The following is a 22652-nucleotide window of genomic DNA, read 5'->3' as shown; positions in this document are numbered from 1 at the left end:
TGACCCAGAGAGAGGGACAGGGGCCAGATCTAGGGGACCTGATGGCCAAGTTAGGAGTGTAGCCTTTATCCTTCCATAAAAGGCCTGGGGGACACCAAACCCCAACTTCTATAATTTTTTTCTTCATACAGAAGTTATTGGCATTCCCCACAGAAATATTAGAAAACACAGATATGCAAAAATAAGATTAAAACGTACCCATAATCTCAGCACCCAGATGTAATCACCGTTAACATTCAGGCAAACCATCCTGTATGTTTACGTGCGCACACTTCTAGTTTTCGTTATTACAGGAATTTGGACCACACTGTGATACCATTTTATAAGCTTCCTTTTCTCCCATCTAAAATACATTATGAGGGTGAATTTTATGGTAGGTGAAATATATCTCAATAAGGCTGTAAAAAAAAATTATGAACAACCTTACATGACAATATCCTGAAGCATCACTTGAAATATCTACCCGGTCTCCTTGGTAAGAATATACCATAGTTTATTGGTCCACACACCCATCAGGACATCTGGGGTTTTTTCCCCTATTTTTTTATTAACTGTTACACACATACAGCTTGACATACTTGTCTCTCTCCCTCAGGATTAATTCCAAGAAGGGGAACTGCAGGGTCAAATGGAGCACACGTTTCCAAAGATGCTTGACATACACTGCCAAGCTGTTCTCAGGGAGGCTGTCCCAATTTATGCCACATTAGTGGTGTGGGCGAATAAGTCCCAGAACCTGCACTAGGACTGAATATAATTTTTAAGAACTGCCAATTGATGGGTAATAAAAAGAACATCATTGTTTAAATGCCTACCTAACTCCTCAATTATTCACGAGGTTGAACCTGTTTTACATACATACTGGTTGCATGCATTATTTCTTCCACGAATCAGTTCATATTCTTTTTCCATTTTTTACTGTGTTGAGTGTATTAGTCTTATTGATTTTTAGAAACTCTTTATATATGAAGGCTATAGCTGACATATGATGTAGTTTCTCTCAATGTTTTAACATTTTGCTAATTTAAAAAACGGTGACATGCTTATGTAGTCAAATAGCTCTCTTTTCCTTTAGTTTGTTTGCCTGTTATTCCTGGAAGGCCACCCCTAATCTGAGAACAGGTGCACATTCACCAGTTAGCTTAAATCTTCACGTGCTGCCATTCTGGCCCTTATTCTAAACCCTGAGAGCCTGAATCCAGCAGTGAAATGGAATTCAGGAGAGATGGCCTGGCACACCTCTGGTCCAATGTACCAGGCTTGCCTCTCATCAAGCCCCTATTTGTTTTCAGAGCTATGCCACTGGGGCGCAGACCCATGACTTCATTCTGAGAGTAACTAGGACCATGTAACTCAGTAGGCCTTGATAGCTCCCAGGTGGAGCAGAAGCCACAGTTAGGCTTGGCCATGATTTCTGCCAAAGAGGCTTATGCCGGATGCAGATTCAAGATCATTCCTACGAGAAGAATGAAACTGCTTCGAGAAAAATCTTAAAAAGCTGGACAGTAATGTGTCTGGAACAGTGTTCTTGCCCTTTGCCTGGTTGACTTCTCTGCATCCTTCTCAATTTAAATATCACCTCCTCAGAGAAGCCTTCCCTGATATTTCCACCGCCACTGGGTCCCAGCACTCTATTGTGGAATTTTTGTTCACAGAATTTTCCGTATTTTGTGATTATGTATTTATTTGTGTGTTTATATGCTTAATGTCTTCTCCCCACCACTAGACTAAAAATTCCACAAGGAAAAAAAAATATGTGTGTGTATATGAAACCACTCTACCCCCATATATATAATATATATGGGGTACAGTGAGGGGTACAATGGTTTTACATATATATATATATAAATATATATATTGGGGTGTGTGTGTATATATATATATATATATATAGGTATATATATATATATATATATATATATAGGTATATATATATTGGTGGTGGTTCTTGCTGGGTCAGCAGCCCTGCGCTGGAGCTGCCCCTGCCCTGGGAGATGAGCTGGTTTCCCTCCCATTCCGACCATCTTTGCCATCTTCCCTGGAACACTAAGCCCCCTCTCTCCTCCTGGTTCCCTGGAGAGCACCGTGGAGCCTCCATCGTATCTGTGTAGACACTGCCTGGACGCCTCCACACACGCCTGGTCTAGACAACAGTTTGTCGGGAGCAGCTGCAGCACAGACAATGAGTGGGCTCAGCCTGACCCCACCCACCCCACTCAGGATTCAGCTCAAGCAAATGGCTTGGGAACTGCTCCAAAATGTAGGCTGACAGAAGGATGGAAGCAGACGGGCAGGGAGAGGGAAAAGATGCTGGCAGGGGAAGCGGTGGCAGGGCTGTTTCCCTTCCTGAACATCCATTCCTGCCACCAGGGCTGGGGGAGCAAAGGAAGCAGTGTGAAGAGGCAGGCCTGGAAAATGGGGAGCCGCTAACGGGCTCACTGGAGGGGTGAGCAAAGACAACCCCCCTGGGGATAGACCCTCCTGTCCCCCGCACCCCCACTGATGTACAGGGAGGATGTGCCTCACCCCAAAATCATCCTGACGGGCTCTCTTCCAGAGACACACCTACAAACGGTCCACAAATGCTCCCGTGGGGAAGGCTGCTTTGAGGGATCCTGGTTTCACAGTGAGATCTGCGAAGTGAAAGGTCTGGCTACCCTGGTCTAGAAGGACTTGGGGCCAGGCCCCTCCAGAGACATTAGTCCTCAGGCTGGGGTGAAGGACCCTGGCCCAGTCTGGCTAAGGGGCAGCCATTTGCCTGGTATTTCCTGGGCCTACTGCTCAGCTCCCTGGTAACTCAGCAGTCCTGGCTTAGAAGTCTCCCGAGCTTTCAATCTGTCAACTATTCCATGCACTACCCTCCCAAGTTAGCACCGGTTCCCTTAGAACCTGCACTCACCAGGAAGCTCAGTGAGGCAACAATGGGGGTGAAGGGAAGAGGCTAGGAGGCAGGCACTGAAAGAGAACCAGATTGGTACCCCCCATCTGCAAGCTGTGGGCCTCAATCCTGAGAGCTGGGGGTTCACTTGCTTGGGCCAGCACTGGAGGGCCAAAGCTCTGTGACAGCCACCATGGCATGCCCAAAGGAGGGGGATGCCTGCCCTATCCTGTCTATTTGGGGCTAAGGTCATTTCACTCTAAAGCTGTTGGGTGATGTCAGCCCAGCTCTCCCAGAAGGCAACAATGGCTGGGCCATTAGCAACACATAAGATTCTAAGGCCCGTGGTGCCAAATCCAGTGTGACAGTACACAGGACAGCTGGGTGGGGTAGGGCCAGGCAGGGCACTGTATGGCAGGGCATGGTTCAACATGGTGGATCTACCTACTATCAACCCCAAAAGGAGGTGGGTTGCAAAGAGAGATGGTGCTGAGGCCTCCCCAGCTCGGTCTTTCCTCAGTTCCACCTACCATGAAGCAGTTGAAGCCTGGCCGAACCAAGGAGGGGCCCATCACTCACACCCAGAATCACCCCCTCCACTCAGGTATAGAGATGCCCCATGCAGCAGACATTCACACGTGCACAGAGCCAGGGGGAGCACCCCATCCCCCTGCAAGCATGAAAGGCAGTGATGGAGCCTGCCCACTGTGCAGAAAGTTCTGCACTCCACCTTGTCCTGGGCTTCCTGCTGCAACTTCTGGGTTCCTGGAGAGATGGGTAACCCTGCACGCCAAACCAGTCAAGGCAGAGTGCAAGGGCAGTCCCCGCAAGGAGCAGGCAACAGACCCGCGCCCGGTGCACTGCTTGCTGTGCGTGTGCGTGTGCGTGTGCGCGCGCGTGTGTGTGTGTGTGTGTGTGTGTATGACAACAATGGCAGCTGGTAGCCACAGTTTGTTAGCAGCTTCCAATGCCTGCTAGGAGCCAAAGGACTGTGTCTACACTCTAGGGTCAGGCTGAGCCGATGGTGTTGAGATTCAAGCTGTCCCTGTCAGCAGCCCCTACACCCATTCCCAAGTTTCCCGGCTCTGTCAAAACAAAACGAACCAAACAAACAAATCAAAAAATTCCCTGAGTTGGGCAGACTTCTGTCTTCTGGACTTTACCTCTGGCTGTGTCTACTGAAGGCAGGGACCCGCACCACTGGGCAGCCCACCTGGCACTTAAACGTGAGGGCAGGGCTCCCACCCATCCCTGGCCTCAATCCTGTTTGCTACACATGTGTCAAGGGTCTGTGCGCCTAGACCCACATCAGCCCTGGAGGGAGGGAAAAGAGTCTCGGTTGACAGGACACTAAGGCGGCACAATAACATGGTTAGAGCAACGTGTGTTAGTCTTTTTTCACAGCACGACACAGAACCATTTGTATGACACTTGGGGGTGAAAGAACAGGGGACCCCAGCTGTCCTATGCCTGGCCCGGTCACCCTTCGGCTGAAGGGAGCACCATCTTGATCCCCATAACCCACACTGGCTGGGAACCTCAAACTCAGCGCAAGCGTTTAGGAGTAAGTCCAATCCGGTGTAAACCCCAGCACCATCACTTGATAGTGATAAGATCTTGGACAAGTTACGTATTCAGCATCTACAAAATACAGAGCACAACACCTACCTTAGGAAGTTGGTCTAAGGATTAAGTAAGATAAGCCATGCAATAGTACCTACCAGCATACTGTAAGCATTTGGTAACCTGTGCTATTATTAGCTTCAACACAGTAGCTTTGTATCTCTCCTGCCCAAACTGAAAGGGATTGTTACTAACTGGGCACCGAATGGGTGTGTGTGGTGGGGGAAGAAGGCAGAAGAGGGTACCCAGAGTGAAGGTTTAAGAGACCTTGAACCTGCCATTGGGCTGTTGGCCTAGCACTGAAGGCCAGGGGAGTCTGATGGCCAGCCCGAATGACACACTCAGCTCAGCGTGGGGAGGGGAGGAGGCCCAGGGGGCTGGCCGAGCTGCTGAGGAGGGGCGGGGTGCCCAGCAATAGGAGGGCAGAGGCAGACAGCACCTCATGCTCTTGTCTTGTTCTGTTCACGGGCCTAGGGGGAAGCAGAGGCTGGAACACCAGCTGGCAATTATCAACTCGGGGCACAGTAAGGGACTGTCCAGGATGATGAGGCCGCCCCACATGGATCCTCTGTCATGATCCAGTGGAGGGGTGGGGAGGAGTCTGGAATTGAGACCTAGTGCCTCTAGTCCAAGACGTGCATTTGTCAGAATGACTGAATTCTATAATTAAAAGATCTGTGAGACTCACTGTGTGTAAATATACCTCAATTAAAAAAAAAAAAAAAAAAGCAAGCTGCAACCTTAACCAAATGGCCAAAGGTAATATCACCAACACCAGAACTGACATCGTGTAACTCCTGATAAAATCACAACTTACATTATTATCATTTTGCCCCAAATGTGTAACCGGAATGTGATCATGAGACAAACCCAAGTTGAGGGACATTCAACAGAACAGGCCTGTGTGCTTCAAAAACATCAATGACTGATAGCTAAAGGAAGAATGAGGGACCGGTCTGGATTAATGGAGACTAGAGACAAGTAAATGCAGTGTGTGATCCTGGGCAGGGGGGTGGTCTAAAGGATATGACTAGGTAACTGACAAAATCTAAATACGGACCGTATCGATGTCAATTTTCCTGAATTTGAAAATTGTTCTTTGGTTACACGGAAGAATGCCCTTGCTCTGAGGTGACAGATGCTGAAGGGTCTGGGGGCAAAGGGTCACAATGCCTGCAATTTACTCTGAGGTCAGAGACCGGAGAAAGTGCAAGCCACTGGACGGAATAGTTCCTAAGGCCCTGGAGGAATCTGTTGTCCAGATTCACAAAGGGACTCCTTGTGCCCACAGTGGCAGGATGCGGGATCTCACCCTTGTTGGGCAGAGCCAGGCTGGCATGAACAGGAGTTCAGTCTTGAACGACCCTCTTCCGCCCCTGCAAACGCTGTGCTAAAGGGGAAAAGGAGGCTTTTGTGCAATCTCTAGGTCTGCCACCTGGTGGCGTCTTTCTGCAGCACACTTTCATCAAAGGGTTACTGCATCAGGTGCACCAAGCAGGGGGAACCTCTCTTGCGGCTGATCAGGGAGGATGCAGGAAGGACTCCGGGAGAAGGCCCCACTTCAGCTACCTGTGTAAATGGGGCTCAGACTAACAGAGTCTAGCACCTTGCACGTTCTCCTCTGCTCCGGGACCTGGGCCTGCAGGGTTTCTGTCTTCGTGGCGGGGGTCCTCCGATGCCCTTCTGGTCTCAGGAAGAAACCCCAACTCCTCAGACCCAGGCGAGCTCTCCGGCTGCACTGCGTTAGTAGGCCCCCAAGATCCACCCACACCAAATGACTCACAATTCCCTGAGTGTGCCATGAACACCCTCACCCTGCCCTCTTCTCCCTGGTTGGCTCATCCTTCTCCCTCCGTCCTCACTCTGAGTCCTTTCCTCCTGCAGCTCCCAGAGCACTGAGCAGACCTCTGTCCCCTCCCACTGTCCTGGAACCATGGTGTATCTGACTTCCACCACCCCTGAGGGAGCAAGTCCAATTTATCGCTGCTTCCCTGCACCCTGCCCGGGGCCTGGCACACTGCTGAATGAGAAAACGGACTGCAGAACTGTTTTGTTACGTGCCCAGAGTACATTAAGGACCATATTGGGGCAGGGGACAGGGATGACCCAACTGGACGCCAGGTGTACGGATGGATGGTCCACCAGCTCATGGCAGGAGACAGAATCCAGGGTCAGGGAGACAAGGGGTCCCAGCTGCACGTAAGTGGGCTGCAAGATGCTGGGAACCATTTGTCCAGGCAGAGCCCCATGTCAGAAATGCCTGGATGCCTGGGGCAGGGAGGGTTCTGGGCGGGCTGATCATCGGGGGTTGTGCTTCGACAGTGTTTGCTGCCGGAAAGCAGACCCCACAGAGGAGTGACTCATTCACAGCACATGCCTGAGGCTTGCGCCCGACCCCTCACTGGCAAAGGGACAGACTAGCCCCCTTTTGGCTGAATCCAGTGAAAAGACCTGCTTTCCTGCAGCAAGATGCGGGGCATGTGAATGATAGTTCGTCCTGCCCCTACACACCAGTGACAGGTCCTCTGGGTCCCTCTAGGCTCATGGTGTGAAGGTCCTTCTGCTGGTCAGAAAAATTCCTAGCACTCTTGCTATCCCCAGAAAAGGGCAGTTCTGGCTCAACTCTGCATTTTATGTGACTATACCTGGAAAGAAATACCAAGGCTTGGGGTGAGCAGTGTGAAATCTGAACACATGACCCAACTAAGACCTGTAGATCTGCTTTATAGACCAGACACCCCCACACTAGAGGTCTGCCAATTCCCTCGAAAATTCTCCAGGCTCATTCCTGGATGGTGAATTTCGGATTCGGAGCCCACATGGGAGGCCCACACCCTCACGTGAACTCTCACGGCAACTAACTTTTGCACAGAGCTCTATAGCTTACAAAGCGCTTTCACGTACATGACTGTAACTGATCCCTCCCACCTCTCCTCAAACACAACTTTTCCTAGAAAAAGAAATTGAGACTCAGAGATACTGAGACCTGCCTGAAGTTACCCGGCTGGTTGTTGAAAGAGAAGGGATGTGAACACGGGTTTCCCAACTCTGAATCCCATATTCCTTGTACTTGACCACACTGCTTCCTTGACTGCTCCTTCCCTACCTGATGATGGCTATGGTCCTAGGAGTGCCAACCAGAGAGAGGGGGGTACCCTCTGGATTTCCTCATAAGCAGTCATTCTCCTGGAATCAGGGAGCTGCCAGCCAGAAAGCTGCAGGTGAGCAGGGAGAGAGGGGCCATGCTTGTCCCTGGATAAGGAGGTGTTTCCGGCCCCCGAGCAGGTCTCTCTGGAGAGAGGGGCCAAGTCGAGGTGGGGTTACTGAGATATCCTCCCAACAGCCAACCAGGCGGTGTCCCCCAGCCCTCTGTGACCCAAGCATTCTGGAAGCCACCCCCACTGCACCCCAATACTCTCATGCAGGGGCTGCTACCAGGGCTCCCAACTTCCTGACAGACCCACTTTCCATCCACAAAGTCAACTCAGGAAACCAGAGGAATTCACAGCCCATGGAACTAAATGTTTCGAAGCATAGACCAGGGACCCAAATGCCAGGTGGGAGGGCAAGATGGATTTTGAGGTCAGATAGGTCTGGGTTCAAATTCCAGTTTCCATCACTTAGTTGCTTTGTTTCCCTGAACTAGTCACCTGCCTTCTGTGACAGTCATCTACCCTCTCTGGGCCTCAGTTTCCTCATGTGTAAAAGAGAAAACACTAAAGGGCCAGATGCGATGCTGTGGCTGGCTGTGTCATGAGGTCTTTGCTGGGGAAGGTGAGGGGTCCCTGCTCTAAGTGGAGGTAACCTCCCTGGCGACAAGCCTCTCTGGGTGCAATCCTTTTTGAACTATCACTTAAAGGGTACCTACTGCCTGCCAGGAACCATTCTAGTGTCTTCCTAGATTTTCTTTCCTTCTCACAACTTGATGAAGTAAAGATTTCCCCCTTCTACTGCTGACCAGCCAAGGCCTAGAGGCCCTGGCCAGCTTACCGGGCCCAGAGGAGGCTGCCTGAGACCTGTTCTCTTCTACTTCTGCTAGCTAGAGTGAACGGGGGCTTTGTGGTCAGCTTTTCCTTTGAGTTTTAATGGCAGCCGCCCCGAAGTAGGCATGAACCCTCTCCCTGGGAGTCTGAAGGCTATAAGGAACCTCTCCAGGAACCCACTGGAAGCCATTTGCTTCAGAGCTCAGGATGGAGCTGGGGGATGGGGAGGAGGATTAGTAATCCCTTGGCTTCAGCCAGGACTCCCTGATGACAAAGATTCATGCATGCGCTGTCATCTTCGCTGTTCCAAAACAGTGTGATGATTTTGCTCATTTTGAAAATGCAGGATATGTACAGCTCCAATTTGTCAAGGATACACAACATCACACCATTCCCTAAACGCCGTTGCTTTCCTGCCTCGGGGTTACCGAGTGAGCTGGCGGCTTCTAAGCAGAGCTTGCTCTCACTGCCCGGGGTGAACCCCGCCCCCTGAAGCCCGGTCTGCTGGTCTGCTCGCAGGCAGGCGCAGGAGTGTGGGAGAGTACCTACCTGCAGCAGCCAGGGAGGAAGTGACTCAGCCCAGTGGGAAGTGGGAGGGGCGGTCAGAAAGAGGGCCCTGTGCCCAGCCTGCTCCCCCTCAGCACATCCGCACCAGACCCATCCTCTGTCGCCGCCTTTCCCCAGCAGGACTACAGTGTGACCAGCGCAGCAGTCCTGGGGGCCAGCGGGGGCCCAAAGACCCCACTGCTCACAGAGAGCCCAGTGTCTGCAGCTCGGAGGTCCAGCTCTGGTCTCCTTTAGGAGGCCAGATTCACATACAAGGAGATTACATAATCAGTGATGTCCCTCTTCACCCCGCTGCCCTGAGGAAGTCCCCACTGGGCTTCTCTGTGGCCTCCATGACGGCTGGGCGGGGAAGACTGGAGGCGAAAGGCCTCTGGCCAGGAGGATGTGTTCCAGAGTGATTCCGGGAGGAAAGGCTCCAGGGCTGTGCACACACAGGTGGACCCGTGGGCCCCTCTGGGGCAAAGACAAATAAATGGAAGAGAGACCAGTCTCTGCAGATGGGGCAAAGGGCTTCACCAGCGGTCACTCTGAGCGCCACCAGAGCAGAATCCAGGGCAGCAATGCCAGTCCTGCCACCAGCACACCCCTCCCAAGGGCCTCCGGAAGCAGCTGATGTGACAACAAATAATCCGTCACTGTGTGTGGGTGTCAGAGGAGGAAGGGACAGACTTAATAGCTCTTTCTCAGGCCGTGCTGCTCTGGTATCTCCCATCCAGAGAAGGAGCCTGGGGAAGCAGCCAAGCACACTGGCTCGGGAGGCATTCCTGGTGGCCCCTTGGCTCTGTGGGGGGCCTTCTGCCTTGCGCAGTGATGGCAGGCCAAGTCCCTGACAGCTCTCCCCTTTCATGCCAGCCTGCCCTGCTCCTGAGGGGACCCATCCTCAGCTCAAACCATCAGTTCCTGCCTTGTGCAGTGACTCAGCCGGGGAACAACGCCTGCCACGGGGTCCCACATGGAGTTCAGGTTCTTGCCACCCACAGTGGCCCCAATCACGCGGGGAGAAAACAGCAAGTGACTGCAGGAAGGCTGGCTGAGTCTGAGAACCACCCTTTGTGTCCACTGTGCAACCTGAATATGTGCTTCTGTGCTCCACGGTCCCCTCACCTACAGGAGGGGGATGGCGCTGCCCCCGCACAGGGTTCCCTGAGGACTGCCGGGAGCCAGCGTGTGGGAGGCACTAGACAAATGTTAAGTTTCCTTCCTTCCACTCCAGATTTCCAGAGCGACAGACGGGAAAGCCCGGGCCAGGCCCAGGTACACGTGATTCTCTCTCTTTATACTGTTTTTAACAGCAAAAATCACTACCATCATGCTGTAAGAAAGGCAATTTGAACTGAGGTCAGCAAACTGCTTCTCCGTAACTGCCTCTATCAGCAATTAAATTCAGGGGCAATCCGGGTGGCTCAGTTAAGCGTCCAACTCTGGATTTTGGCTCAGGTCATGATCTCACGGTTTGTGAGTTCGAGCCCGGCGTTGGGGCACTTTTAGTGCAGAGTCTGCTTGGGATTCCTCTCTCTCCCTCTCTCTCTGTCCCACCCCTACTCACACTGTTTCTCAAAATAAAGAAATAAACTTAAAAAAATTTAAATTCAATTCAATTTCACAACTTTGACCATGAACAATACAGTTCAGAAATGCCGCTGGCTGGGAGGGGCAGGGTCGCAGAGGCTGATGGCAGGCTGGGCCAGCAGAGTGCCCCTCGGGGAGCCATTTGGAGGGGAGGCCTACATGAGGATTTCACCTATTCTGAGCCACCAGGAGGCCAGCCAGGGCCAATCCTGAGATCCACGAGCCACCACTGACAGCGCACACAATGGCAAGAGCATGCTCATATGTCTGTTTGCGTGTGTCTCTGGAGAGGGTGAGCTCCTAGGAGCGAGGCCTGGGCCTTGTCCACTTCAGAATGCCCTGCATAGGCTCAGCAGGTGTGCAGAAAACATGTGCTAAACCACAGCCAACATAACAGAAGAAAATACATGGCTCGGACCCAGCCTTTCCGGTTCAAGGGATTTATCCTACAAAAATATCCACACAAGTCCACAAAGATAAATGTGCTCAACGAGGGTTCCTACAGAACCATGTGTCGCAGCAAAAAAACCACAAAAGATAAAACCACAAAAATCAAAACACACATAGACACTCACACACATCCAGACAGGAAACACTCTAAAAGTCCACCAAGAAAGGACTGGTTCACTACATCATGTTCCATCCAATGGAATACAATGCAGCCTATGAGACTAGGTCTGCACCTGCTGGTAAAGATGTTTACAACATATTACATTAAAAAACAAACAAACAAACCAGTACTATGTGTATAATACGATCCCATTTGGGTAAAGACAAAAAGATCATACACAAGGTTTTAATATGCACAGGAAATTTCTAGGAGAAACTTAACAGTGGATACTTCCCGGCAGGATGAGGGGCCCAGGGAGAGGAGGGAGAGTTTATGTTATATTCTTCCATACTGCTTAACTATTTTATCATACACTACTATAACAATACTCTCTTTTAAATCTCAAAAAATGTTTAACCCATTAGAATTGTTAAGAGTAGTAACAGGCCCAAGGGAGGCTGGGCCTCAGAGAGGGCACACTTGAGGGGGTACGGCACAGGACACATGCAGAAGTGCCCTGAAGGTACCAGCCCGTGTGCCGTTGCAAGGCTGCAGCAGGAGAGTCGGCGGGAGGGACACAACCACCACTCTGGGCACACTTAAGCTCTCTCAGGTAACTTGCAAACATGCCTAGAAGGAATTTCCTGCTCGCCAGCTGGGATCCAGAGGGGCTGGGAGGACCACCAAAGCATTCGAACTGGAGACCTGGAACCTGGCTCACGATGCCTCTTTCAGAACACTCACAGACCCGCCAGCAAAGAGCTTAGCTGGGCCTCATCAGAGCCGCCCCTGGGTCCTGACTGCGGACTAGAAATCAGTCTGAACCTGCTACAGACAATAACACCTCATGTCTAATCCCCATTACTACCTGAGGAGCAGGCAGTATTATGTTCATTTTACAGGGGAGGAAATGAAGCTGGAGACAGTCAGTGACTGGTTCAAGGTCACTCAACGAGCAAGTGGCAGAAGTGGGCTTTGAAGCCAGGTGATCTGAGCCTAGGCCCTTAACTGTTAAGTGATACGGTTGATAGTCTCCTTACTCACTAGCCACAGGGCAGGAGGGGGAAGGACCTGCCTCCAGAAAGTGGTAGTTTCCATTCTTCTGGCAAAGAAAGGACTGCTTCAGCTTTGCCAAAGACCCTTCCAGCTCTAAAACTCTATGAGTCCAAGATTCCACGTAGGTTGGACTCCCTGGGGCCAGAGTGGGGCCAGGGTGAATGGCATGGCATGGGCTCTAGAATCACACAGTGTAGGCTGGAAATCTGGCTCTGCTCCTACTGCCTATGAAGCTGTGGACAGGTTACTTAACATCTCTGAGCCTAGGGGTTCTCCTCCGTAAGAGACAGTCCCTCCTTCCTTAGAGTCTGAGAAACATTCAATCTGTACTGCTGAGTACTTAGCAAAGGACCTGGAAGGTGGTGGCAATCTGCCCTTTTTTGGCTGGTTTCCTTCCGGTTCCTTCAGGAGGGACCACGTTGGGAGAGCAGTCAGAGGAGAAAGCACCCTGTGGAATTCATGCCAAACACAGTAACACCAGGAGCTCCACGCCCGCTGCAAAATGTAGGACTCTTGCTTTCTAGGGCTGGCAGATGCCAGAAATGGGGTTCCAAATGCCCCACCGAATTCTGGGCTAGCCAGTGCTAAGGTCTTCCAAGGAACTGAGCTTCTCTCTACAAGCACCTGCTGTCTCCTTATCACACCCCAAACCAGCTCTGCCCCAAACCCAAAGACAAATGACAGGCACGTCAGTCCTGCTCTTGCCAATTCCCACCACAATGTCCAGGCTACTGTTTCTTCTTCCTGGATCCTTGGGTCACAGACTCTTTAAAGGCTAAACATCTTCTGTCTCTTTTGCCAAGTAGGCGGCAGTCTATAAACATATTTAGAGAGCACAGCTTCACTCTGAATGACAAGAGCCCTTCTCAGTTTTCTCTGGGGCTTCCCAAAAACTAGACTTGCTTGGAAATCATCAAGCCTGTATACTACTGGACAGTGAAAGCTCTGGGGAGCCTGAACTCACTCCTGAGGTAGACTGCCGTCAATCAGAAGAGGATGACCACCACAGACCTGCAGCCTGTTCAGGGCAAGGACTCCTCAGTGTCCCCACAGGATGGGGTACCTCAACCCAAAAGACTACCTTTGCTCACTGGAGCAAAATCAGGCCACTCAAGTTTATTAAAAGGAGGCCGAGAAATTCTTCAAGAAATTAATAATAATAATAATAATAATAATAATAATAAAAGGTACTCTGAAGCAGCAACCTCTCTTCTAGAATCCTGCACATCCCTAAGGTGGGCCAAATCATATATATGCAGGCGGTTACTACAGCTCTGTTTGGAGAGCAAAAGACAGAGAATAACCTAAATTTATTAGTAGAGAGCTTGCTGAATACATTACACACATCCACAATGAAAAACAACCCAAGCATCCATGTGCCAGAATGGGACCATCTCTAAGACAGTATAAATCAAAACAAACAATACCATCCTTTTCTCTCAAGGGTCTTACAGATCCTGAGAGGATATGCAGGGCTGCTGTGGGCCCTGGGCCACATGCTGCAAGGCCACAGTGTCACCTGAGCAGGTGGGAGAGGAAGAAATGCTCTCGTTTCAGGCCACTTTCTCTTCTACCTTCTTTACCCCACAAACCCAAGGACAAATCTTGTGAAAATCTCCCCCCGTTCCGAAGGGCCTGTCTGAATTGTTGTCCCCCAGCACACTCTCTGCACAGCACAATCGATTCTGGTCTAGCTCTGCACTCCCACAGAGCTCGGAGACGAGGGCACCAGGGCAACTTCCTCTCATCTCTCTGGTGGCTCTGAGTCCTAGGTGGCCTCGGGCAGACACCTCTCCTTCTTGAGAAGAGGGACAGAGTCTGCTAACCCAGCCTAGGGAGTAAATCCAATCTCAAGATCTCTTTCCAGATAAGATCTCCAGGAAACAATGGGAAAGCCACGTACAACCTAGAGGTATGCTGCTGACCAGGACCCCATCAGCTGAAGCAGTGTGGATGGCGCAGAGTAAAGAGCTGCTCTGTAGGGCCACCTGAAGGCTGGAGATATTACACAAGTTTTGCAGACTCAGCCAGTTGAGTTTCTGAAATACTGCACAAGGTCACCTCCCTGGGCAAATCTGGGCAGAGGAAAGGTGAAGGGAGGGGAGCTGCCCTTCTCCCAGGTGCTGACTCAGGCGTAACCAGAGGGAAGCCTGGCCCCAAGCTGGACAAGGTGCCACAGACTTTACAACTGATGCTGTCCCGTGAGATGCACTCGGATCTTACTGAAGGGAGATTTCACTGGCCACTGTCTTCTCCCAAGCCTCTGCACTACCATTCACTATGTCACCCAAACCAGGAACTTGTGGGTCACCTGCCACCACTGCTCCTCCCTCAACCATCCCTTCCAAATATTCCTAGAGTCCTACTGATTTCTCCTCAAACAGCTCTGATCTCTGCCCTTCCTCTCCATCCCAAATGCCTCTGCCCTGATCCAGGCCCACACAAGGGCTTGCTCTGACCATTACAACAGCCTCTTCCTGGACTCCAGACCCACTCTCTTCCCAGTCTACCCTCCACCCGCAGCTAGAGGGCTCTTGGGAAGATGCAGGCCTCATGGTGTTCCCTCCACATAAAACAAAGCGTTCCATCACAAGATCTTGAGAAGTTCAAGCATCTTAGACTGGTACCTACCTCTCCAGCACATCCTACAGCCAGGTCCTTCACACCCTGTGCTAGAACCTCTTGTGGTTCCTAAAGATGCACATACACCAGCACGCATCCAGGCCTGTGCCACGCTGTTCCCCCGCTTGGGGTGCCTTGTGAGCCCTCGGAAAACTCTACTCGCCATTTGGGAGCTAAACTCTGAGGCCTTTCCAAAGCTCTCCCCAGTCTCCTCCACATCCCCCAGTGGAACTGCTCCTTCCTCCTGGTTCCCATTACATGCTACAAGACTTCTGGGAAAGACTTGCCAAACTATGCGAGTGTTCATTGGTTAGGCCCCTGCTAGACCACAAGCTCCTCCAGGGCAGGGGCTACCTCTCTATTCTCCTTCTGCCCCTGGCACCCAGCACACCCCAGCCACATATGGAGCCCTGGATTTTGAGCCACTACATACATCAATGTGTGTGATGCTTCTTGGTGATACTAATTCAGATACCAGACAAGGGTATCTAATAGGGACACACGGAAGAACCTCTAAACATCTTTTCTGTCATGAATACTTTAAAATACAATTTTTTCTCAAGTACTCTTCTATTTTTAAAAACAATGGCTCTTAAAAATTTTTTTTGACATTTATTTATTTTTGAGAGACAGAGCATGAGCAGGGGAGGGGCAGAGAGAGAGAGAGAGAGAGAGAGAGAGAGAGAGGGAGACACAGAATCCTAAGCAGGCTCCAGGCTCTGAGCTGTCAGCACAGAACCCAATGTGGGGCTTGAACTCATGGACCATGAGATCATGACCTGAGCCGAGATCAGATGCCTAACAGACTGAACCACCCAGGTGTCCCCCAAAATGGTTCTCTTAAAGAGCTGAGCTGAATCATCCGCATGGCTCCCATAAAGACTGGGTAAACTCCCCACAGATTTCCTTTTCACAAAGAATACAATGAAATTCTGTGATCTTGTGATCCCTCAGGACACTTCTGACAGCTCCTGACAGCTCCAAGGGACACAGTTCCAGTTGCGACTAATTGCTCCCACTAATTCTTGGAAGTTCTTTCCTGCAGTCTGTAATAACACTTACCAAGTATTTCTCAGTGTGTGCTAAGTGTTCAACCTGCAACGTCTTACTTAATCCTCACAACTGCCCTCCTAGGGAGGGGCCTTACTGTCCCCACTTTATAGATGAGAAGGCTGGCCATGGAGAGAATAAGTAACCTCTAGCGACCAGCAGGGCTGGGATTGGAACTCAGATCTGTCTTACCGCAGAGCCAAATAGGTTCTTAACACCCACAGTCTGCTGCCTTCCCAGGTCAAACGAAAGGCACAAGGGAGCAAGCGCAGCACCCCCGGCCACAGGCCTTTGGAGAAGGCGGTGCTCGTGTGACCTGCAATCCTAGGACGAGAGGGACACATGCACCAGGTACTTCTGTGCTGGGCAGAGAAGCTCAGAGCAAGGCAGGGAGCCTGCCACCTGCCACCCATGGCATCCAGGGCTTTCTCAGCAAAGATCCCCCACCCTGGCACCAACTCTCCCTACTCAGAGGCCTGCAGGGGCCTCTAAAGATGACTCCAGTCCTGGCTCTCCCCTCCTCAGCTGGAACCAACTCCAGAGAGATCACTCTAAAACACAGATCCAATCATGTCACTCCTCTGCTTAGAAACCTTTTCACTGCCCTTGGCATAAAGTCCGAACTTGTTAACGTGGCATTCCCTTGTCAGCCTGTACTGCCTTACTTTGCACCATGTCAAATTTCATACCACCATACTGAACAATCTGAGGTTTCTGGAGTAAACTATGCGTGTACTCAGGTGCTCCTGGCTGGCTCGGTCTGAAGAGCATGTGACTCTTGATCTCGGGGTCGTGACTTTGAACCCCACGTTGGGTGTAGAGATTACTTAAATGAATAAGTAAATTAAAGCTTTTATTTAGGAAAACCCCAAACTATGTGTGCCTTTGTCTTTCTCTAAGTAGAACACCTTACCCCTTCATTCTCACTGATTAAGCCTTCCATCCTTCTAGACACAGCTCCAGGGTCATCACTTCTGCCAAGTCTTCCCAGGATCTTTGTGGGCTCCTACAGCCCTCTGCCCGCTGCTACTAGCTTTTTTAGACCTATTTTAACTACTTGTTTACAGATCAGTCTCCCTTACCCAGACCATGAGCTTCTTGAAATAAGAATAATAGGTAACATGTATCATGTGGCAGATATGGTTCTGTGTGTTTTACATGTGTTAATTTTTTTAAAGTTTTTTTTTAAGGTTTATTCATTTTTTAGAGAGAGAGAGAGAGAGAGACAAAATGCGTGAGTGGGGGAGGGGCAGAGAGAGAGAGAGAGAGGGAGGCACAGAATCTGAAACAGTTTCCAGGCTCGAGCTGTCAGCACAGAGCTCGACGTGGGGCTTGAACCCACAAACCGAGAGATCATGACCTGAGCTGAAGTTGGACGCTTAACCGACTGAGCCACCCAGGTGCCCCAATTTTTTTAAAGATTTTATTTTTAAGTAATCTCTACACTGAACGTGGGGCCTGAACTCCCGATCCCGAGATCAAGCGTCACACCCTCCACCAACTGAACCAGCCAAGCGCCCCTACATGTGTTAACTTTTTAAATCTTCACAACAGCTCTAGGTAATCACCCATTTTACAGATGAGGTCACTGAGGCACAGACAGCTTATACCACATGCCTACTGACACACGTTTAGAAGCTGCAGGGCCAGAATTTGAACTCAGGAAGTCTGGCTCCAAAGCCCACTCTTCACCACTATACCATAGGGTACTTGCCTCTCTAGGCAAGGACACTGTTGTTGTCATGCGGGGAATGAATGAATAAATGAGAGCAACCTCCACAAACCACTGGCAGAGCAGGGCCAGCAAGGAGTGCTGGAACAGCTCACAAGCACTGTTTACAAACAAGGATTCTTTTGGCTTTACAATGACATATTCTGCTCTTCCTTATCTCATGCAAAACTAAGCCAAGAGGGAAAGGTGCCCAGCCCAGAGTGACTACCTTCTTCCCCACTGCTCTCAAAACCAACCAAAGCCAACCGGTTTCTCCCGTGACTTAAAACAGAGCAAAGTCTACTCTGCCACCGAAGGCAGCTGTCATCTCTTCCTTCCGCCAACGGGCATCAAACCTAGGGAGTGGGGGTTAGCAGAGAACGTAGCATCGGAAATCCCAAAGCCCTTACCCACCGCCTGGAAGGTGTGGCCGAGTCGCGTGGGAATGGGCGGGCCAGACCCGGCACAGCAGGTGAAACTGACCACAGCGGCGTGCTCTCTCCTTGGAAAAGGCCGGCCAAACGTAGCACTGGCAAGCAGGTAGCTCTGACCCGCATCTGAACGCCTCCCGCGATGCGAAAATTTCCCCAGCAGCGACGGGTGAGGGCTCCTGGAGGAAGCCCTGGCTGGCCCGCCTTGGGGACTCGTTCTAACTTTCAAGTCCCTTTCGGGATCGGGAGGGAAGCATGGAGAGGCAGAGGGTGTCTCCTGGGGAAGACCTGGCTGAGTTCAAACGTCGGTGGCCTCACTAGCCGAATGACTCCGGGCAAGGCTGGCAGCGCCCACCTCCTAGAGCTGCGGCGGGACCCAGGCTCCCCGAGGCCGCCCGGTACCCCGAGCGCAGCAGTCCCCGCCCCCGCCGCCCAGGAAGGGCAGACCCCAGAAGAGGAGAGGGCGTTCACTGTTGCCATTTCTGTCGCACCGGGACGGCCTCGGGCTGTCACCCCGGTCCCCGTGCCACAGCCGCTGAGGCCCGCCGCGCCAACCCGCACCCCCCGCCCGGCTCCCCGCTCCGGGACCCCCGCCCTCACCTTCCCCCGGTGCTCAGCGCTGCTCGCCCATAGTCCGTAGCCTGGAGCCAGGACTGCTCGGCGCTCCGTCCCGGGGAGCCGGGGCCGGGCCGGGGGCGTGGGAGCCGCTCACCGCCGCCTCCCAGCGCAGCCACCCGAGCCGCCACCGCCGCCGCCGCCGCCTCCCTCCATGGCTGCGGCGCCGCCACCTGACAACGGAAGTGACGCACCGCCCCCTCCTCTCGGGCCAGAGCCGCAGCCCCACCCCTCTCCCCGGACCCCGCCCCTCGCCTGTGTCTGCGCTCTCACGGCCTCCGGATTGGGGTGCCATCTTGAAGATGGGCGGAAGCCTTCAGGCAAGAGTCCGGAATCCGATTGACGATTGGCTCAGAGTGAGGTCTGGGCCGAAACCTGTGAAACGATTGGAGACTGAGACTCTAAAGGGGCGGTACTTACCGCTTATCTACGTCTGCGGTGAGGCTGGGACGCAGACACCGCCCCCGCCCCGACTCCGCAGGACCTCGAGTGCCCTACACTCGCCCTGCTGGGTTTGGAGAAGTCTTCCGCAGCTGGAAGATCGGCCAGCGCAGTGCATTTGTCAGAGAAATGGCTCTTCCTTGATCTCCATTTCTCGGTTTCTGGAGCCGTGTGCGAAGAGCGCTGGAATTAGGCTCAATAAAATGACAGAATTCCTGTCTCAGCCCTCACAATTTATTTCCCTCTGGGCCCCTCGCCTTTGTAGAAACCCTGCTTCAGCCTAAAGATCTCTGGAGTCTTGACCAGGGAGGTTTACAGTGAAAAGATCCTATTAACGATTCCAGCTATCTAGCCTCAGTCCCTCCTGCTGCAGTTTCGGTCCCTTTCTCCTCCTCCTCCAGCAACCACGCCCTCCATGAATCAGCTTCTTGCACCAGCAGATGAGCCCTTTAAAGGGATTGCATCAGACGGGTGACTCACTGGGGCCCTCTGAGAGCCTGGCTTCCCTCCTCTGGCACCCAGAAGCAGCTAGAAGGGCTCAGTGGCAGCAGCACCAACAGCCATGACCCCACTCCTTTGTCTCAGAGGTGTGAGCCGGAGTGCTGGCCGCATGTGACTGTCTTAACTCGTGGGTGTCTTTCCAGCTGTCTCCTGGGGCACTCTGTATCCATGTGTGGGCACATGTGTCCAAGCCGGTGTGCACTGCTGGGTTTTCTTAGGGGCGTGTGGCCAGGTGCACATGGATATGCATTTGTCGTCTCCACACAGGCAGTGCCAGGACATGAGAGGTGATGTGACTTGAGTCTGGCTGCTTTCTCCTGTCCGTCTCTTTGTCTCTCTAAATGCCTGGTGCCCACTAAGCTGATGGGGCTAAGTGACAGCAGGAATCAAAACAGCTCCCACTGCTGTGTTACAGCACTTTAGAGACATCAGTGTTGGGAGTCTGTTTACAGATGCAGCAGCTAGAGCTCTGAGAGGGAAAGAAACTTGTCCAAAGGCGCATAGCTAATAATGGCAGGGCTGTGATTTGAACCAAGTGTGGCAGATTCCAAAAGGGTTAGATTTGAGTCCTTGCTGCATCTCCCACAAGCTGAGTGACTCCACGTTAAGTTCCTTGACCTTCTCAGACTGTCAAAATAGGGATAACGCCTTACAGGATCATTGAGAAGATTCAGTGAGTATGGAAACAGCTTCTCACGGGACCTGGCCAGCAAGAGTGCTCACACTCACTTCTGTTACAGGGCTTCCGTAAAGTTCGGGACTGAGTCAGGTACAAAGAGGCCCGGCCACAGCCCCCCAGCTTCTGTGCCTGACAAAGGGAAATGCCTAGGGATTCCGGAAGCCCTGACTGCCAGGAATGAGTGAGTTTTGGGTTTTCCAGGGCTCTAATTATCAGCTAGATGAATCACTTGGAGCTGACACCACCATCCCCTCCCCCAACCCCCCCCAGACCTTCAGTTGCTTCAAAATATAGGATTTTAACAAAGAAGAGGAGGAGAAGGAAGAAAAAGAGGGGAGGAGAGGTAGTGAATAGAAATGAAAGGTGCCAGCCAGAGGAAATGAAAAATATTTCATTTCAGGACACCACCAACATGAGGAGACTGCTGCATCTCTCTCTCTCTCTCTGTCTCTCTCTCTCTCTCTCTCTCACACACACACACACACACACACACACACACACACACACACACGGTGACATACTCTCCTGCTGCCTGCTGGCTCTCCAACTTTGGGCATACTGGCAGATGGTACTGCCATAACAAAGTGACGCCTGTCACAACAGCAGAGATGGTTGCTTGACGAGGTATAGGCGGATCTGCCTATCACAGAAGGAGAGGAAGAAACCTTCAACCCTGAGGAGCTTCCACAGGCTTCTGTAACCCAGCGAACCCTACTCACTGCTGGCTTCTGGCTTCTCCTTATGGCCAAGCCCCAGGGCCCGGGTATGACAAGTTCTGAATGCCAGCACCACACCCGGTGGGCACCACCACTGAGGTGAGTGGAGACACTGCTTATCTTTGCCATCGGTGTGATGTCGGGAGTGGTGGGAAGCAGAACAGTGTAATGCAGTAGTCAAGATCACGGAGTGTGAGTCATACAGGCTTGGGTTCAAATCCCCACCGTGTTGGTCACTGGCTCTTCGATCTTGAGCGAGTCACGTAACCTCTCTGGGCCTGTTGGCTCATCTGTAAAATGAAACTATTAATATACACCTCCAAAGTTGTTGTAATGATGAAAGGAGAGGACTCTTCCATTTCACGAAGATTTATGGTGTGCCTGCTATGTGCAGAGCACTGAGCTAGATGGCAGGGACCCAGGGGGACCAAACAGACTACGGCTCTGCCCTCCTGCAGCCCCCAGCCCAGGCCCCGGCCCACAATCAGCAGCAAGCGGTAGCTATTTATGATGGCCATCTTGACGTCCAGCCATTCACTTCACCATGAGACCTGGGGAGAGCCCTTCCCCTTCCCCCTGGGGAAACCAGGCCTCAGTTTCCTAAACTGTAAGATGACAGAGTTGAATTGGGTCAGTGGTTCCCAGTCTCCTTGCCATCAAACTTCCCTCATGAGCCTCATATCTGATAAGATTTTGTCTCCTCTAAACCTACATCAAGTCATTTCTTCCTTTTTTATTGATTATAACCTCATGTTACAGCCGCTAGGGCTTGTGATCGGGGTAACTCCAGCCCGAAGCAGAGAGCATACCAGCTTGGTCACCCTTCACATACCATGTGCTGTTTCTCCGGGTCCTTTCTGGAACATTGACAGGAGCTCAAGGGACCTCTGCTGCCTCGGGGCCCCGTCAGCTGAGGATGGAACTCAGTGAGCTGGATGCTCTCTTCGTGTCGCAGCCAGCTGACAGCCGGTGGTGCTCTGTCACTTGTATGGGCCCAGGGAGATCTGAACTTCAAGCAGTGTGCCCACCCTGGCAGTCCCCTGCCCCGAATGACAGAGACCCTTCCACCCTGCACTCTTCTTTCCAGGAAGGCAGGGCGAGGTGGGGACCCACCAGCCCACCTGAGCACTCAGAATTCCTGGGGGCTCAGTCATCAGCTGGGCCCCCCACGTTGGTCTTTGCACGTGCTTGAATGAAGAAGCAATGAGTAGCAAAACAAACCCAAGGGGAAGACAACATTTGGAAATGGGTTTTTCATCTTTTCCTTGGTGTCCCTTCCTTTCCTTATGCAGATAGTTAGGTTGCTCTGCCTTCATTGCTTCGGGAAACAAAGGATGCAACAGAATGCAGAGCTCATTTTTAGCTTCTGAATTCCGAAAGCCTAGCCTTCAGGGAGGAATGGGAGAATGTCTGTGCACGTACAAATTTAGAAAACTGTAGCAAGGGGCATGTGGGAGACTTGAGACTTAGGGTGGTCCCTGAGAACAGACAAGCTTCTCCTCAGCTTTCAGCTGGACAGTGTCAGCTGGGTCTCAGGGACTGGGGAGCACGAAGAATTGTGCTCTTTTCCTGGGGGGAGTGCCAGGAAGTAACAAAACCCTCCGAAGAAACAGCTGTGTGCTGCATTTGGGCAAACAGGGCCTATCTAGCCCAAGGGCCT

The 22652-nt window shown here is 51.8% G+C and overlaps 1 protein-coding gene across 5 annotated transcripts in view; it reads right to left on the bottom strand.

Moving 5' to 3' along the window:
• STK40 (serine/threonine kinase 40) overlaps window positions 1–19099 on the bottom strand; it is a 40276-nt gene extending 21177 nt beyond the window's left edge. Inside the window, exon 1 of one of the 5 annotated variants that reach the window (XM_047082258.1) lies at window positions 19076–19099. Coding sequence is in view for 1 of the 5 variants with exons in the window: in XM_047082256.1 (XP_046938212.1) it covers window positions 199–202 (4 nt within the window). In the remaining 4 variants the exon portion in view is untranslated. Of the gene's footprint in view, window positions 1–198; window positions 301–18019; window positions 18273–18640; window positions 18785–19075 lie in introns of those variants that run through there. The other 4 variants (XM_047082257.1, XM_047082260.1, XM_047082261.1 and 1 more) reach the window with 4 other exon arrangements.
• Between the last annotated feature and the right edge of the window lie 3553 nt (window positions 19100–22652).

The sequence above is a fragment of the Lynx rufus genome, unplaced genomic scaffold, assembly GCF_022079265.1.
Source record: "Lynx rufus isolate CCGP_SWC_20201006 ecotype Redwood Valley unplaced genomic scaffold, mLynRuf1.p SCAF_2, whole genome shotgun sequence".
In the NCBI taxonomy this organism is placed as follows: Eukaryota; Metazoa; Chordata; class Mammalia; order Carnivora; family Felidae; genus Lynx; species Lynx rufus.
This window is presented reverse-complemented; position numbering and strand designations above follow the sequence as displayed.